An 18,223-nucleotide genomic window follows, 5' to 3' on the forward strand; every position below is an offset into this window, starting at 1 on the left:
ATGGTGTACTTTAGATGTAAAGGTAATACAGTCGTATCATCTGCATAAAGGTGTACTTTAGATGTAAAGGTAATACAGTCGTATCATCTGCATAATGGTGTACTTTAGATGTAAAGGTAATACAGTCGTATCATCTGCATAAAGGTGTACTTTAGACGTAAAGGTAATACAGTCGTATCATCTGCATAACGGTGTACTTTAGACGTAAAGGTAATACAGTCGTATCATCTGCATAACGGTGTACTTTAGACGTAAAGGTAATACAGTCATATCATCTGCATAATGGTGTACTTTAGATGTAGAAGGTAATATTTTTCTTTCTTGGGGATATTTCCTTGAATCAAACCAAATATCAAATAGAGATTTTAAAACCAACTAAACGTTCACTACAGAGGGAAGGGGAGGTGGTGTTAGACTTTTCATAACCTACCAACAGTCATTAGCGGTAAGAAGCTGAGGTGAAGGTAATAAAAAGGTTTTTTAGCACACACACTTTTCATGTTGTTGCTTTCACGCAGTGACAGCATAATTACCTGTTCATGACTCGTGCATTTTATTGGAGAAGATGTTGGCTGTGTGACTGCACTGTGACCCTCTACTCATGATTCTGTTTGTGTTTTTATTTGCTTGTTTAATTTTCTCTGAATCCAGCTGCACGACCCCACGACATGCTTCAGATTGGACTGCAAGTGTGGCTATCCTGCGACTGTTTTCATGATCACAAAGTCATGAGAATAAGAAACACATGCTTTGTTTATTTTTATGATCTAATGAAACTCCACCAGCACAGTTCATATCTGAGCCATATGTGGTTTGCACGCAAATTTAGTTTTCATCCAAAACGCCTGCAGAAAACAATCACAGGGACACTAACACTGTACAAGTTGTCCAATGTTTTTGCATTAATTAGCTCATTTGGATAGAACCCTAACACTACTATATAAAAAGTCTAACAACATCACAAGAGAGTGACATTTTTGTTAAGAGCAACTGGATTTCTTCTAACAAAAAGGTGTCTTTCTGTAAGGTTTCCATACATTTATAACAACCCAATCTTCTTAGCAACCTTTGCTGCTGCTCAATGAGCAGCCGAATTGCCCACCGTGGACAAATGAAGTTTTTTGAATTATATTGACAGCAGCCTCAGTTAAAGTAGACTAAAGCAGTGTGTTTCAGTATGATGAGGGGAAACCTGGCTCTCGCTGTTCCAAAGAAACAGCTGATATGATATTATCTCAGACAGAGAAGCAGAAAGTTAAAGACTTAATCAGTAGAGGAGACATGCTGCTTTTGTTAACAGCAGTATATTTAAAGTTGTGTACGTAGAGCTGAGAATAGCGTGCTCGGTTTTTGTGACTAACTTTTCCTCCTCCTGTGTCCAGCCGAGGACTGTGGCAGGTTTCAGAGGGACGGTCCGCTACGCTTCAGTCAACGCTCATAAAAACAAGGTCAGTGTTTTCTTAATGAGGTATGTATTCTTTGTGTCCTTATGTATTCAGGGATCAGCGGGCTGTCTGCAGCACTCCTGTCCAGTTGTGTTCAATGACGTCTTATGAAAATTAAAGGAAAGAAACTATATGTGCTGGAACCATATACACTATGTTGCCAAAAGTATTCACTCACCTGCCTTGACTCACATATACACCAGACAACACTGAAGACCTACAAGGTAAAACATGGAACACTGAAGAAAGACATTACAAAACAAAACTGGAAACACTAAAGATTAAACAAGTAAACACCAGGAATCATTCACACAAATAAAACAGGAAACAAACTTACAGACAACATAGAAGGACACAAGGACACAGGGAAACGCACTAAAGACTGGGACTAAATATAAAATCAGAAAACACTTACAAACAGGGAAACACACTAAAGACTGGGACTAAATATAAAATCAGAAGACACTTACAAACAGGGAAACACACTAAAGACTAGGACTAAATATAAAATCAGAAGACACTTACAAACAGGGAAACACTAGGGGAAACTTGAGAACTAAAAACAAGACAGGAAATCAAGACATAGTCATGACAATAACAGCTTCAACTCTTCTGGGAAGGGAGTGTTTATTGGAATCTTTGACCACTCTTCCAGAAGAACATTTGTGAGGTCAAACACTGATGTTGGACGGGAAGGCCTGGCTCTCAGTCTCCACTCTAATTCATCCCAAAGACATTCTATTGGGTTGAGGTCAGGACTCTGTGCAGGCCAGTCAAGTTCATCCATGTCTTTATGGACCGTGCTTCGTGCACTGGTGCACAGTCATGTTGGAACAGGAAGGGGCCATCCCCAAACTGTTTCCACAAAGTTGGGAGCATGGAATTGTCCAAAATCTCTTGGTATCCTGAAGCATTCAGAGTTCCTTTCACTGGAACGAAGGGGCCAGCCCAGCTCCTGAGAAACAACCCCACACCATAATCCCACCTCTACCAAACGTTACACTTGGCACAATGCAGTCAGACAAGTACCGCAAACCCAGACTTGTCCATCAGATTGGCAGATGGTGAAGCATGATTTGTCACTCCAGAGAAAGCAGCTCTACTGCTGTAGGGTCCAGTGGCGGCGTGCTTCATACCACTGCGGATGCTTTGCATTGCACTTTGTATTGTGTGGCTTGGATGCAGCTGATCGGCCATGGAAACCCATTCCATGAAGCTCTCTACACACTGTTCTTGAGCTAATCTGAAGGCCACAGGAAGTTTGGAGGTCTATGATGACAGACTCTGCAGTTGGCGACCTCTGCAATTTCAATCCTTTGGATGGGTGACTGAATACTTTTGGCGATATAGTGTAGTTTCTGATCATGTCCAAAACTTTCAAAAATGGAACTCAATGGAGGTAGTGAGCTAAATCCTCTGATGCTTGAATTCATGTGAAGATCTACAGAACCTATGGAGCAACCACGGAGAAGTTGTTTTTTGTCCATTGATACAGTGGTCATCTCAGCCCTTGAGGCAAGCAGAGAGGAGAGGTTTGGTCTCCTAGACTGCTCAGGTCCATGATTTAAAAAAGAGGTTTTATTCTCTGATGCCAAGGCATTTGAAGACAGTGAATCTTGGCGAGTGATGGCTTCTAGCTTGCTTGCTGGATTACTTTAGGCCTCCTCCAATGAGGATAGAGAATTCAGACCCCCCCCCCTTTCCTTTTTTCACACTTATGTGTTAGGAGCCATGGGGGCGCGTTCTGGGTAAGGTCCATTGTGTTTTTCCCTCAGAAATAACTTTCGGCAGGTTTTAAAGGGGGATACAGACCTGAGTCCTTTGTTCAAAACACATGGCCCGAATCCAACAACAATGATCACTTTTTCTGTTTTTTTTGTTGTTTTTATAGGAAATGGGTCGCCATGACGACTTGTGGTCATTGTTTTACATGTTGGTGGAGTTTGCTGTTGGACAGTTGCCATGGCGAAAAATCAAAGACAAGGTAAGATTTGTAAATCAATGAAAGCTTTTAGAAAGGTGGAGACAATTTAACTGTGATGGTTCTCAGAATCTCTTGCAGCCTTTAAGCCTGTTTTGGATCCTTGTTTTGTTTTTACGATAAATTTCTTATCAGGCTCAGCTGTAATGACAAATGTTGTCACCATAACAGATTTTTAAACTTCCATACAATTGAAGTTACACGTGTACTACATGAAGACCTGTTTCAGTATACCACAGGAACATTGTTAGAAGTCCTTAACACCCAACAATGGGTCATGTTTTTTCTTTTAATATTAAAGAAGACATATTCTGTAAGCTGTCTGAATTGCACAAATATGTTTGTAACTTTTCAAACAGAATTGTTGTCAACTTATTGCTCTCTCTCTCTATGTTTTGATTGTCCATGGCTCATTGAAATATCAGATTGTATCATTTTAAAGTAAAGTTTGGAAGTGTGACAGACTCTGATAACCCTCATACGGATGTATTTCCGGGGGGGGTGGTGCAGACGAAGGTCAGGGCTAAAAGAAAGTGAATGTAGTCTTTGTTAAATGCCACCTCTCATTTCTCAGCAGCTTCAATAGATTTGTGTTGTTCTCTGCAGGAACAAGTGGGTCAGATTAAAGAGCGTTACGACCATCGGATGCTGCTCAAACACATGCCTTCAGAGTTTAATATCTTCCTGGACCACGTTCTGGCCCTGGACTACTATACCAAACCAGACTACCAGGTACACCTGAACTTTAGATCCACCTTTGTGCTTCAGGGTGAACACCTGGACTTTAGATTCACCTGTGTGCTTCAGGGTGAACACCTGGACTTTAGATTCACCTGTAGGACTTAGGGTGAACACCTGGACTTTAGATTCACCTGTATGACTTAGGGTGAACACCTGGACTTTAGATTCACCTGTATGACTTGGGGTGTACACCTGGACTTTAGATCCACCTTTGTGCTTCAGGGTGTACACCTGGACTTTAGATCCACCTGTGTGCTTCAGGTTGTACACCTGGACTTTAGATTCACCTGTATGACTTAGGGTGTACACCTGGACTTTAGATCCACCTTTGTGCTTCAGGGTGTACACCTGGACTTTAGATCCACCTGTGTGCTTCAGGTTGTACACCTGGACTTTAGATTCACCGGTTCACTTCCGTGCTTTGTGTTTGTCCAGCTGCTCATGTCGGTGTTTGAGAACAGCATGAAGGAGCGAATAATCACAGAGAATGAGCCTTTCGACTGGGAAAAGGGAGGAGGTGATGTCACACTGTCGACCAGTGCCTCCACGCAACCACAGCACAACACCCGACCCACAGCCGCAATGGTCGGGTAAGAACCAATCTCTGAGCTTTTTGAGAGCGGCATTATGCAATTTTTTCCATCTTTAGTTCATAATTTACCTTGACTATATCTTTTGGATTGTCTGGAATGTGAATTCCCAGGACATTTACTGAGCCATTACTCCACTTGACTGGAGCCGGACACTATGTAGTAGAATCAGTACCTCTCAATGATCTAATTCTCATTATAGTGCTTTTTTTTTAATATACTTTATTAATCCCGCGAGGGGAAATTCGGTTTTCACTCTGCATTAATAGAGAGGTCTCAGAGTGAGGGGGCTGCCCACAGAGAGCGCTCCAGAGCAGTTTTTTTGGGGGGTTTGGTGCCTTGCTCAGGGGCACCTCGGCAGTGCTCAGGAAGTGGACTGGCACCTCTCCAGCTACCAGACCAGTTTCCGGACTTGGTCCGTCCATGCCGGGACTTGAACCGGCGACCCTCCGGTTCCCAACCCAGGTCCCTACAGACTGAGCTACTGCCGCCCCCATTTCTCAAAGTTGGGGTATAATCCAGATAATTTTGAAAAGGAAATTATATCATCTATAAGGGCATAAAGTGAAGATTTCTTCGGCTGCAGAAAGAAGGTTGCATCGTCAGCATAAAGTGTTATTTTTGTTTCTATATCATTTGGTTTTAAGCCTATTATACAAGGGTTATTTCATAATACAAACAAATATGGAGACAAAATTTAGAGAGACAATTTGCATTTGCCTGCGAAGAATGCGTGTAATTTAGATTATTACAATAATATAATTCATATATGTTGTTATCATGTATGAAAAAATACTAAAACCGCGAAGGACCTCAAACAAAGAACAGATCTGTGAAACATCATCGCCTCGTTTGTTCGCTGTAAACAGGGCCATCGTGACATCCGTTCCTGGAGATCTTCAGCGGGAGAACACAGACGACGTTCTGCAGGATGAACACCTGAGTGATCAGGAGAACGCCCCCCCGGCCCCGCCTAGCCGGCCCCCTGGGGAGACAAGTGCCCCGCATGTCGGGGAGACGGGAGAGACCTGGGAGGACACAGACTTTAACCGCAACAGACTTAGGATCAGCCTGAACAAGGTCTGAACTGTGACACGAAGAATGGAAGATATTTTGATGAGCTGTCCTTTACCTGAGCAGTTGCCTGTCAGTACATTGCCTGCTATCAAAGTATATGTTGCCTACTATCAAAGTATACAGTACGTACCAAAGTATACGGTAGGTACCAAAGTATAAGGTTGGTACCGAAGTATACGGTAGGTACCGAAGTATACGGTTGGTACCGAAGTATACGGTAGGTACCGAAGTATACGGTTGGTACCGAAGTATAAGGTTGGTACCGAAGTATACGGTAGGTACCGAAGTATACGGTTGGTACCGAAGTATACGGTTGGTACCGAAGTATACGGTAGGTACCGAAGTATACGGTTGGTACCGAAGTATACGGTAGGTACCGAAGTATAAGGTTGGTACCGAAGTATACGGTAGGTACCAAAGTATAAGGTTGGTACCGAAGTATACGGTAGGTACCGAAGTATACGGTAGGTACCGAAGTATACGGTTGGTACCGAAGTATACGGTTGGTACCGAAGTATACGGTAGGTACCGAAGTATACAGTTGGTACCGAAGTATAAGGTTGGTACCGAAGTATACGGTAGGTACCGAAGTATACAGTTGGTACCGAAGTATAAGGTTGGTACCAAAGTATACGGTAGGTACCAAAGTATATGTCACCTGGTCCATGATCTTTATACCCTTCCGCTTTTCACTGAACTGTTATCCCTGCTCAGGGGGCTCAAGAGGAGGAGTCAGGCCGGGGAGCATGTCCAGCATCACCGGTTCGAGGAGGAGCCCCAGAGTCGCCAACAGGCCAGGGACGGTCGTTGCGGTACCGCCGAGTCAACAGCCCTGAATCTGACCGTCTGTCAGCTGCTGAGGGCCGAGTTGACGGATATGGACAGAGGTGACGTAAACACCGGACATCTTGAATTTACCCGCCTCAGTTGACTTTACACTGACCTTAAACAAAACGTGTGACATGGTTTTGTTTTTGCTCCTTGATCTTTGGCCATGGATTTTTGCAATTGACTTGAGACTTGACTCAGACTCACAGCTTTGACTTAAAAACTAAAGAGATTTGAGATTTGACTTGGACTTGCTAAATGGACTTTTGATCATCTGAAAAAGCTTGAGTTTGACTTGGTCTTTAAGGATTTAAAGCATGAGTTGGTCTTTCACTAGTCTCTATATTGTGAGACTTGGATTTTTCTGGCCTGACTTGTTGATAAATAGAAACGAGTGTCTGTTGGCTCACAACTTGTTGAGTCTCCAGGCCTCTAAATGTCTCTGCATGTCCCACAGGTCGAGAATGGACATCCTTGGCTCTCCTTCTCGTCACGTTTACTCCTCACAGCCCGCTCAGATGCTGTCTGTTGACCCTGGTTGCCGTGGTGATCGTCAGGCCAGCGGCCGGCAGGAGGTGTCCGTGGCATCAGTCGACCAGGAGGCGCATAGCAACGCATTTATTCGCTCCGTCCCGCTGGCCGAGGAGGAGGACTTTGACAGCAAAGAGTGGGTTATCATTGACAAAGAAACTGAGCTTCGAGACTTCCAACCAACAACGTCAGGAACCACAGACGAAGAGCCCGAGGAGCTCCGCCCCCTTGAGGAGCAGGAGGAGAGGAGGAGGCTCAGGGCGGGAGGTAAGAGTTCACATTTAAATGTCTGAGGCTTCAGATAATGTTCTGCAGTTTTCCACTTCATTATAATGACTGATGAGAAACTGAAAGTCAAACGGAAGGTTAACCCTTGTCTGGGTATTTTCGAGCATCTCCTTAATTCTAAAAATCGTTTACAGGATAAAAAATGAATACAAATAAAATGCTTGTCATTCTGCAGGAGGCGAGCTGGTGGTTCGACCAAAGACTCACACCAGGGACAGCAGCCGAGGGATGCTCACTCTAACGGAGGAGGAAGCGTCAAGGAGGAGTGGAGGGAGCCCCGCCCAGTCACCGTGTCACTCACTACAATCAGGACGCCCTCGCCGGAGAGAGTCAGAGCCCATTGGACCTCAAAGACCGGTAAGAGACCCAGTAAGCCAATCAGTGGAGAGCTTGGCTCTCTGGTGTTGGTCGACAGATGAGGAGGTGGGCGGCTGCCTTGCAGTGACTCTGACACAAGGAGGCGCTGTGCTACAGCTGCACCGACTAACGTATCTGTCCATCAACATGCAGCTTAAAGGACAAATCCAGCCAATCAAAGGTCTGCTCTCTGCGGCTCATCAGTGTGAGTGATCCTGAAGGTTTGAGAGTCACTGCAGGGTTGATAAAACCTTAAACCGAAAGGGGATTGGTTCAAACCCCAGAACTACTGTTCAGACTTCTGAAATGCCCTCTAGCATAGCGCTGAACCCAGACAGTATGTGTCAGGAAAGACTACAAGGTCAGCAAATAACCATCGGAATAAAAAACATTCTGTAGTCTTTCACAACAATAACGATTATAATACATTATTTTATAACGCACTTTACATGTGAAGCAATCTCAAAGTCTAGCAGACCAAGAAGGGACCAAATAAGTGGGAGGAGCCAGAGATAAGTGGTTGACAATCAATGACAACGAGGGGGAGGAGTTTTATCTGCAATTGTTAATGGGTTCCCCTTTTTGTTTATCCGTCATGAAATGAAGGCACTGTTTAAATACTTTGATGCTATCGATCATTAACAAAGACTGCATCATTTGAGAACGTGGTATCAAAGTTTTGAACATTTTCTAGCCTTACAAAGCATTGGGTAAAGTTGATGAGCAGCACTGTGCCTCCTGCTGGACTTGTCCTTTAAACACACGGTGGTAAGCTATAGGCATGGCGGCAGCAGCGTCTACAGCTGACATCCGTCACAACCAGTCGATCTGTTCAACCAGCTGCAGATAGATGAACAGTGAAAACATTCTCCAACAGAGCAGCTAATGCTGTAAGCGACATTAAAACACATCAGCTAACTGTTGAGCCCGTCTTCACACACCCTGAAAACGTTTGGTGAACCCTGTCAAAGCTCTGTTGTTTAGTATCTCCTTCTACGCTGATGACACCGTGCTGTTCTGAAGCTATCTGCAGAGTCGCTCCACAATGTTTTGCAACTTGTAGTCACTTGGATTTATTTGTGATCACATCTGGAGCTCTAGTTTGAAGACACGCAAGTCTCTGAATTGACATTTTGTCGCAGGAACAGGAGGAGGAAATATGTAGCTTAGCATAATGACTAGACACAGCTAGCTTGATCTGACGTTGCTCCTTACTTACTGGTGATGATCATCATGTGTTAACATAATAAACTTGTCAGAAGTTTAGATGTCTTGTTAGGTTTATTCCCACTCTGGCGCTGCTGTTGGTTTAACTTCCTCCTCGACTTCCTGTGACATGTTCAGACCTGATCTTGCTGTTTCTGAACACTGCTATCGTCTTTTATCTGTTCATGGAGCAAAGCTGAAATGTTTTCCATCTCTTTGCTTTTGCTCATAACTTTTACTTTGGACCATTGTTTTATTCTGAAGGAATGAATGGGACACAACAGCTACTTCCTTCCTGTATGATCTGACCTTCAGCCATGATATTGACCATGTTTTCATCTTCTGTTGTTCTACTGTTTTTCCTCTCTGACTGTACAGAGGATACACACACACACACACACACACACACACACACACACGTATGAGAGATGCTCCGACCTGTTGAGTGTCAAATATTGTACTTCCTGTTTCCTTCTGAATTTTTATGACATAATTTATGATGAGCGTGTCTTTAGATATTAAGGAAAGGTTGAATGGTCTTTTACAATAAAACATGGTCATGAAATGTTCTCTTGTTAGAAAGTTCACACTCACTCTTTCACACAGACGTTCCTTGCTGAAGGATCTCTGACAGACTCTGTGTCTCACTGAACAACAGATTTTTCATTATGATTTATATACAATAATTATTCATATTCATCTGCAATATTTCCTGTTTAGTGCTTCTTCTCACATCAGTTCAAACTTGTTAATAACGCGCTCAAACATTGAGGTTTTATCAAAGAAGGGTCCCTCTGTAACAACATAATATTCATTATATAACGTTAACGTGCTGGCTCCCCCAGCCTGTGATGGAGAGAGAGAGTGGGAGCGAGCACATACAGGCAGTGCAGATGTGAGGCTCCGCCCTCGGGCAGAAAGGTGCGGGGACAAGTAGGGTCAGAGAAACAGGTGTTCTGTGTTTCTCTTCCTGTATGTCAAACCTTTCTGTCTGCTGCTGATTGGCTCCTCACAGCCACACTGCAGACAAGTTTGTTGTCTGTGTGGTCGTTGGTAAGTGATTACGTCGCTGTGTGCACGTCATGAAACGGCTCGTTGTATCAGATTGGCTATGGGTGGTCAGCATTCAGGGCTGAGCAAGCTGTCCACTCACCCACCCATCTTTAGGGGCCTCTTTATGATTCAGGACCTGTGCCAACATTTAGCTTTGTTAAAGTGTTTGGGATGATCTGAATTCAGAATGTTGTCTCTGTTGTCTGATGCCTGCTTTTACTCTCTGATAGTCTCTGTTTACTCTCTGATAGTCTCTGTTTACTCTCCGATAGTCTCTGTTTACTCTCCGATAGTCTCTGTTTACTCTCCGATAGTCTTTGTTTACTCTCTGATAGTCTTTGTTTACTCTCTGATAGTCTTTGTTTACTCTCTGATAGTCTTTGTTTACTCTCTGATAGTCTTTGTTTACTCTCTGATAGTCTCTGTTTACTCTCTGATAGTCTCTGTTTACTCTCCGATAGTCTCTGTTTACTCTCTGATAGTCTCTGTTTACTCTCTGATAGTCTTTGTTTACTCTCTGATAGTCTTTGTTTACTCTCTGATAGTCTTTGTTTACTCTCTGATAGTCTTTGTTTACTCTCTGATAGTCTCTGTTTACTCTCCGATAGTCTCTGTTTACTCTCCGATAGTCTCTGTTTACTCTCCGATAGTCTCTGTTTACTCTCCGATAGTCTTTGTTTACTCTCTGATAGTCTTTGTTTACTCTCTGATAGTCTTTGTTTACTCTCTGATAGTCTTTGTTTACTCTCTGATAGTCTTTGTTTACTCTCTGATAGTCTCTGTTTACTCTCTGATAGTCTCTGTTTACTCTCCGATAGTCTCTGTTTACTCTCTGATAGTCTCTGTTTACTCTCTGATAGTCTCTGTTTACTCTCTGATAGTCTTTGTTTACTCTCTGATAGTCTCTGTTTACTCTCTGATAGTCTCTGTTTACTCTCTGATAGTCTCTGTTTACTCTCTGATAGTCTTTGTTTACTCTCTGATAGTCTTTGTTTACTCTCTGATAGTCTTTGTTTACTCTCTGATAGTCTCTGTTTACTCTCTGATAGTCTTTGTTTACTCTCTGATAGTCTCTGTTTACTCTCTGATAGTCTTTGTTTACTCTCTGATAGTCTCTGTTTACTCTCTGATAGTCTTTGTTTACTCTCTGATAGTCTTTGTTTACTCTCTGATAGTCTTTGTTTACTCTCTGATAGTCTTTGTTTACTCTCTGATAGTCTCTGTTTACTCTCTGATAGTCTCTGTTTACTCTCTGATAGTCTTTGTTTACTCTCTGATAGTCTTTGTTTACTCTCTGATAGTCTTTGTTTACTCTCTGATAGTCTTTGTTTACTCTCTGATAGTCTTTGTTTACTCTCTGATAGTCTCTGTTTACTCTCTGATAGTCTCTGTTTACTCTCTGATAGTCTTTGTTTACTCTCTGATAGTCTTTGTTTACTCTCTGATAGTCTTTGTTTACTCTCTGTCTCACTGATACTCTAGTGGCTCCGAACTCTTTACATTGTGGTTTGAAAGGTTTGGAACCATGTTGTTGATGTGCTGGTGATAAATGGAGCTCTGTTGTGTGTTTTGGTTCGTCTGTCAGACTTGTTCCTCAGTTGCTCAGTTCCTGTTTGTTTTGTTTTCATTTTTTGTCATTTCTGAAAGAGAGTAAATAGTCTTTAGGTTTTGTTCGGTTGGTTGGACAAAAGAAGAATTTTCTTTTATTGTTCGGAAAACACCTGGCATATTAATCGATATGAAATTAGGTTTAACCGGAGATGTGCTATACATTATTGCTTATCTCGCAGTCAAAATGAGATTTGCACATATTGAGTTACATCCAGGTAAACACTGACAAGATGGTTTATATCAGGATCTATTGGTTCATCTCTGTCGGCCACATATAATTTAATTCCTTTGGGGTCCCAGCTTCTCTTAGATACAAGTAGGAGATGCTCCAAGGTTGGACCTCTGCTTCAGACTTCTTCTGCTGATCTAGTGTGAAGACCCTTCATGAAAATCTTGATTATGTTAATTTGATGAAAAATGGTGCAGTGCGGATGTCGGAGGAAACAAAGCCACTAAACACGTTTAAAAGGTGCTTCTTTAAGCTTTCGTTACTATTTTATTCTTGGTATCTTTGTCAGCCTGAAGATCAACTTATGTACCTTTTTTAGAGCGACGCATTTCAGCTGGGGATGATGAAGGCCCCGAGCTGACACACCTCGGTCTAATGAAGTCGATCTTCATGACACAAATGTTGCTGGAGTCTTTCTCTCTCCATACACATTAGTAGTGGGTGAAGTGGTGCCAGAAAATCCGACTTCATAACAGTTTTATCTTCTTGGACTCCTAGTCACCGAATGTGAATGATTCATGTTGAAAATATAAACGTATGAAGTATTAACTTAACCTTGAAACTACCTAAAGTATATCTCTAAACAATAAAGGACCTCTAAACTGAAAAAGTCACACCAAATAAAAAGGGCTTAAAATACTTAAACAACACACTTCTGTAAAACTAATGGAAATGCAACACTTCAAAAGAAGAGGACCAAATCTGACAAAAGAGCTTGGTATAGACAGCCTCACACGGGGCACCATAATGTAGGTGTAGACAGCCTCAAACAGGGCACTATAATGTAGGTGTAGACAGCCTCACACGGGGCACCATAATGTAGGTGTAGACAGCCTCAAACAGGGCACCATAATGTAGGTGTAGAAGCCTCACACGGGGCACCATAGTGTAGGTGTAGACAGCCTCAAACAGGGCACCATAATGTAGGTGTAGAAGCCTCACACGGGGCACTATAATGTAGGTGTAGACAGCCTCACACGGGGCACCATAATGTAGGTGTAGACAGCCTCACACGGGGCACTATAATGTAGGTTTAGACAGCCTCACACGGGGCACTATAATGTAGGTTTAGACAGCCTCACACGGGGCACCATAGTGTAGGTTTAGACAGCCTCACACGGGGCACCATAGTGTAGGTTTAGACAGCCTCACACGGGGCACCATAGTGTAGGTTTAGACAGCCTCACACGGGGCACCATAATGTAGGTGTAGAAGCCTCACACGTGGCACCATAATGTAGGTGTAGACAGCCTCACACGGGGCACCATAGTGTAGGTTTAGACAGCCTCACACGGGGCACCATAATGTAGGTGTAGACAGCCTCACACGGGGCACTATAATGTAGGTGTAGACAGCCTCACACGGGGCACCATAGTGTAGGTGTAGACAGCCTCACACGGGGCACCATAATGTAGGTGTAGACAGCCTCACACGGGGCACCATAATGTAGGTGTAGACAGCCTCACACGGGGCACCATAATGTAGGTGTAGACAGCCTCACACGGGGCACCATAATGTAGGTGTAGACAGCCTCACACGGGGCACCATAATGTTGGGGTTTTGCAGGACCTAAAACACGATCAACATATATGTAAAATTTGGTTATGAAATAACATTAATAATTATGTTTATTTAATAATGAATATAAGTCAGCAATTACTATTAAACTGAGTTTAATAAACCTAGGAGGCGCCACCATGACATTATTATAAATTAACAATCTTTTTTTAATTGAAGGTGCAAAGTCCGAAAAACAAAAGCCCTTTCAACCAGCCTATGTCACAATGCAAATACACCAGTAATCACAAACAACTGTTCTTTAAATTATGACAAAGAAACATCAAGTTAATCAATGAAACTCAATCAAACAAATAACTATTATTAACTAAACTACATGGCGGTGGACTGGTGGCGGCATAACCACGTGTGATCATGTGATGACGGACACTGAATACAGGTCTTCCAACCTGGTCTGTTGTCTCGAGACCGAGGGAAACTTTGTCTTTAACTGATCTACGTCTCCTCAGCATCTACAGGAGTGTGTGTCTGTAGAGGCTGGATCACAGTCTCAAACTCGTGCACAGCTTGGAAATAGTCTGCTTCAACACCAGAAGCCAGTGGCTGAATTAATATTAGACAGTGTTTACACTGGTCTTCCTGAACATAAAAAGTATTACCCGGTTATAACGCTAGAGTTCACAGACAAACACACAGGAGATGCAGCGGCCGAAAACAAGAAAACAAAAGGAGGTTTTATCCTCTGGACGCAGCAGTCTGGGAAAACCCTGAATAACACCGCAGATATTATCACAGTTTCACAATTATAACTCAATTATTAAACACACTTTCTAAAGCTAACTGCCCAGACCTAATTAAGCTTCACTTGTAAACTGTTTGTCCGCTGTTGAGGATAGGTCAGATAATGAAACCATATCTTCAGTGTGTTTCTGTGCAGAAGATTTGCGATGGTGGCAGTTGTTCCCAGAGGATTAATAGGATCGGTGTGTTCTCTGTCGAGCAGGCCGATCTCCATGGAGGTCCTGTTCTTTGCCTCTCAATATCGTTTTTATTTCAGAATATGAATAAGACGCTCTCCGAGAAACTCCGTCGAGATGCGTTCAATGGATGGTCCGAGCTCGAGATTCAGAACACTGTCCTTTCTTTCGAGGCCTCGGGTTATCTGCGTGCCAAAACTTTTATACAAAGACTGTGAAGCAGGAATAGACTGGTGTCTCCGGATGCTGGAAGCATTTGAAGACAACAATGGGGGACAACTGCTTTTATTCACTGCTTTTTATAGTTCATGCAGTCATTACATTTCTAAAGGGTTCATCCTCTTGAGATCACATTACATGACATGTGTGCTTGAACATTTTGGGGGCACTAGAGGAAGAGTTCAAACATTAGCACAGTTGTTTTGAACATTTCACACTTTGTTTCAGGTTCTACGTTGTAATCATGAGCGTGGTGATTTTTTAATTTGATTCATTTATAAACTTATACATGTGACTTTTCGATTTATTCATGCACTCATTTCATTATCACAGTCAGGTTTAGTCCTCCGTACGTTCAGGCTGCTCTCTTTATCACAGTCAGGTTTAGTCCTCCGTACGTTCAGGCTGCTCTCTTTATCACAGTCAGGTTTAGTCCTCCGTACGTTCAGGCTGCTCTCTTTATCACAGTCAGGTTTAGTCCTCTGTACCTTCAGGCTGCTCTCTTTACCACAGTCAGGTTTAGTCCTCCGTACGTTCAGGCTGCTCTCTTTACCACAGTCAGGTTTAGTCCTCCGTACGTTCAGGCTGCTCTCTTTATCACAGTCAGGTTTAGTCCTCCGTTGGTTCAGGTTGCTCTCTTTATCACAGTCAGGTTTAGTCCTCCGTACATTCAGGCTGCTCTCTTTATCACAGTCAGGTTTAGTCCTCCGTAGGTTCAGGCTGCTCTCTTTATCACAGTCAGGTTTAGTCCTCCGTACCTTCAGGATCCTCTCTTTATCACAGTCAGGTTTAGTCCTCCGTACGTTCAGGCTGCTCTCTTTACCACAGTCAGGTTTAGTCCTCCGTACATTCAGGATCCTCTCTTTATCACAGTCAGGTTTAGTCCTCCGTACCTTCAGGATCCTCTCTTTATCACAGTCAGGTTTAGTCCTCCGTACCTTCAGGATCCTCTCTTTATCACAGTCAGGTTTAGTCCTCCGTTGGTTTTGTATGTACGTGCCCGATGTTTGCTCCAAGCCGATAGCGAGCTCTGCTCCACGCCATCCATCGAGGACTTCTCTTTTTTTACTCCTCTCCAAGTGTCCCACCCCCTCCACCCTCCACATAACTACTGATCCTTTGCCCCCAACTATCGCTTTAAAAGTACACCGTATGTCGAGTTTGAGTCACCTGAGGAGACAGACAAAGAGCGAGGGTGCCATTGGGACAACAGAAGAAGAAATAAAGTGATGTTTCGGGGTAAGCACAGTTTAGGAATAGTCCTTTACCTCTGTTCTCTCACTCCGTTCTGTTCTTCCTCCTCCTCTTTTTGTTCACACATATTTCCTCCTTTTTTTCCTCTGTTGTGTGTCTGTGTTTTGTGTGCTTGAAGACTCCATCTCTCTTGAGTTTCCCCTGTTTTCTTTTTGCATATCCGTGCTCATGAAGTGTTCAGACTGTTAGTTTAGTGTCAGTCAGTGTCGTGCTGCTGTGTCCTCTTTGTGTAAAGGGGGGAACTGTTACCAATCTGGCAACCCATGCAGCTAACACTCAGTCATCTGTAGTCTTTCTGTAGAAACCAGCATGTGATAGCTGTAACTGTAGACTGTACGCTCCCCCAGCTTTTCTCACAGGCTCCTCCCCTTGCAGCCTTTGACCAATCAGCTGCTTTAGATGAGCGAGAGCCCCAATCAGCTCTCTCTTGTCTAACGCCCGGTCAGTGAGGGGTCGGGGCAGGAAGTCAAAACCTAGTTGTAGGAAATCATTAAATAAGCTATTATTTTGAAAGAGTCTGCTTCCATCTTTTAACACTGCCCTTCTTCTTTCTGATTGGTCTGTCCACAGTTAGAAGAGGAGAGGCACCACCCACGGCCCAATCAGCTGAGGAGGCTGGCCTCCTACGTCTTTTCCTCCTCCACCCTGGAGACAGAGCAGTATCCCCACGGAGGAGGCAGCTTCATCCAGAGGAGCCGTTCGGCAGAGAGTAGCCCCGCTCACGTCAATGGAACCACCGCCTCGGTGCGGCGCCGGCACGCCGGCACACTGCCCACGCCCGGCAGCCCGCGGAGCAGACACTCAGTGCTGAACGTGTCGAGGACGCAGCTGCAGCAGATGTTAGCCAAGCTAATGAACAAGAACAGCAGCTGAGAGACACACACGCACAGACTCAGACTCACACACACACACACACACACACACAGAGACACAGCAGTCCGGTACGGATCAGTACAGTTCGGTACAGTTTGGTTCGATTTAACCCGATCCCGTTTGCGTTTCCACAGCCACCCGTGCCCTATTTGGTAAGCGGCGTGTGAGCCGGATGCCGATAGCCGCTACGTAATAGCATCACATGATAGCAGCTAACCGCTAACCGCTAACTAATAAATTCAACAAAGGAGAAAAACGCTCCACAAACCAAACCAACGCTGGAGACATCCAGCAGGTCGTCTCCTCTGTCACTGTCATGTGACTCTTTATTACAAGAACTCAATCCAGCTTTGTTTCAGAGAAGGCTGTGAGCGGCGAGGACAAATACACACGCTAACAATCAGCGGTACGGATCGGTTATTTGGGAATCTTTCCTGGGATCAGTCTATGGAAACGCAGCAAAATGCACGTCGTAGCGAGACGAACCGAGCCGGACTAGACACACACACACATACACACACACAGACACACACACAAACACACAGACACACACACAGACACACTGTTGTAGCTGTATGACCGGCGCAGAGGAACAGAAGAAGAAGAGGAATCATTTCCATGCAATAAACTGTGACCGCCCCTCTGCTGCGAACGCCATTGACGGCGGCGTGGCGTGGCGTCTCCATGAAGAGGACGAACAGAGGAACTGAGTGCGGCTGCTAACAGACTGTTAAGTTTTATGGCTTTTTTTTGTTTCTTTACGTCCCGCTGAAACGAAGCAATGATCGTCGAATGCAGGTCGTCCTGGCGATCAAGAGACCTCGAAGAAGGCATTTGTTCATCTTGTTCACCCACACTAAAGCGGCGTCCCTGAACGCCCCGCAGTGACCACTTCACCCACACTAAAGCGGCGTCCCTGAACGCCCCGCAGTGACCACTTCACCCACACTAAAGCGGCGTCCCTGAACGCCTCGCAGTGACCACTTCACCCACACTAAAGCGGCGTCCCTGAACGCCTCGCAGTGACTCTGCTGTGCTTGTACGGAGGCCCCGAAGGGACAAACCACATTTCACTGAAGTTCAAAACAACATTTGTTTAACGTCGTACAAAAATAATAAAAATAAAAAATGCTAAATATATAAAAAACAGAAAGTCACCGAACGACGTCTTCATTTAGTTTATTTTTTTTAAATACTTAATTAATCCCTGATTTATTTATAACATTTGATTTCTTCACTCATCAATGGAGGCTGTGAAACAGAGAGCATCATGGGAGCTCTGACCATGTTCGTGCGGTCTGATTCGTGTTTCAGTTGGTCTACGCCGCAGGAGTTTGGCGTGGAGATTTAAGGTGGTTTTACATCAGAGCCGATGACACTTAAACCCACAGTCCGGTTGTGTCGATCAGTGTGAACACCAACGTTCGGTTCTGTAGACGTGGTCG

General features: G+C 43.9%; 1 protein-coding gene across 2 annotated transcripts in view; it reads left to right on the forward strand.

Annotated features, from left to right (window-relative positions):
• The first annotated feature begins 281 nt into the window (after positions 1–281).
• The window catches only part of ttbk1a (tau tubulin kinase 1a), a 29,305-nt gene continuing 11,363 nt past the window's right edge, over positions 282–18,223 (forward strand). For both annotated transcript variants that reach the window (XM_079336990.1, XM_079336989.1), the window contains exons 1-8: positions 282–1,448; positions 3,337–3,429; positions 4,033–4,158; positions 4,603–4,757; positions 5,627–5,837; positions 6,549–6,721; positions 7,120–7,460; positions 7,657–7,838. In XM_079336990.1, coding sequence (XP_079193116.1) covers positions 3,340–3,429; positions 4,033–4,158; positions 4,603–4,757; positions 5,627–5,837; positions 6,549–6,721; positions 7,120–7,460; positions 7,657–7,838 — 1,278 coding nt within the window. In that variant the 5' untranslated portion in view covers positions 282–1,448; positions 3,337–3,339. The remainder of the gene's footprint in view (positions 1,449–3,336; positions 3,430–4,032; positions 4,159–4,602; positions 4,758–5,626; positions 5,838–6,548; positions 6,722–7,119; positions 7,461–7,656; positions 7,839–18,223) is intronic.

The sequence above is a fragment of the Symphodus melops genome (genome assembly GCF_947650265.1).
Source record: "Symphodus melops genome assembly, chromosome: 2".
Lineage (NCBI taxonomy): Eukaryota > Metazoa > Chordata > Actinopteri > Labriformes > Labridae > Symphodus > Symphodus melops.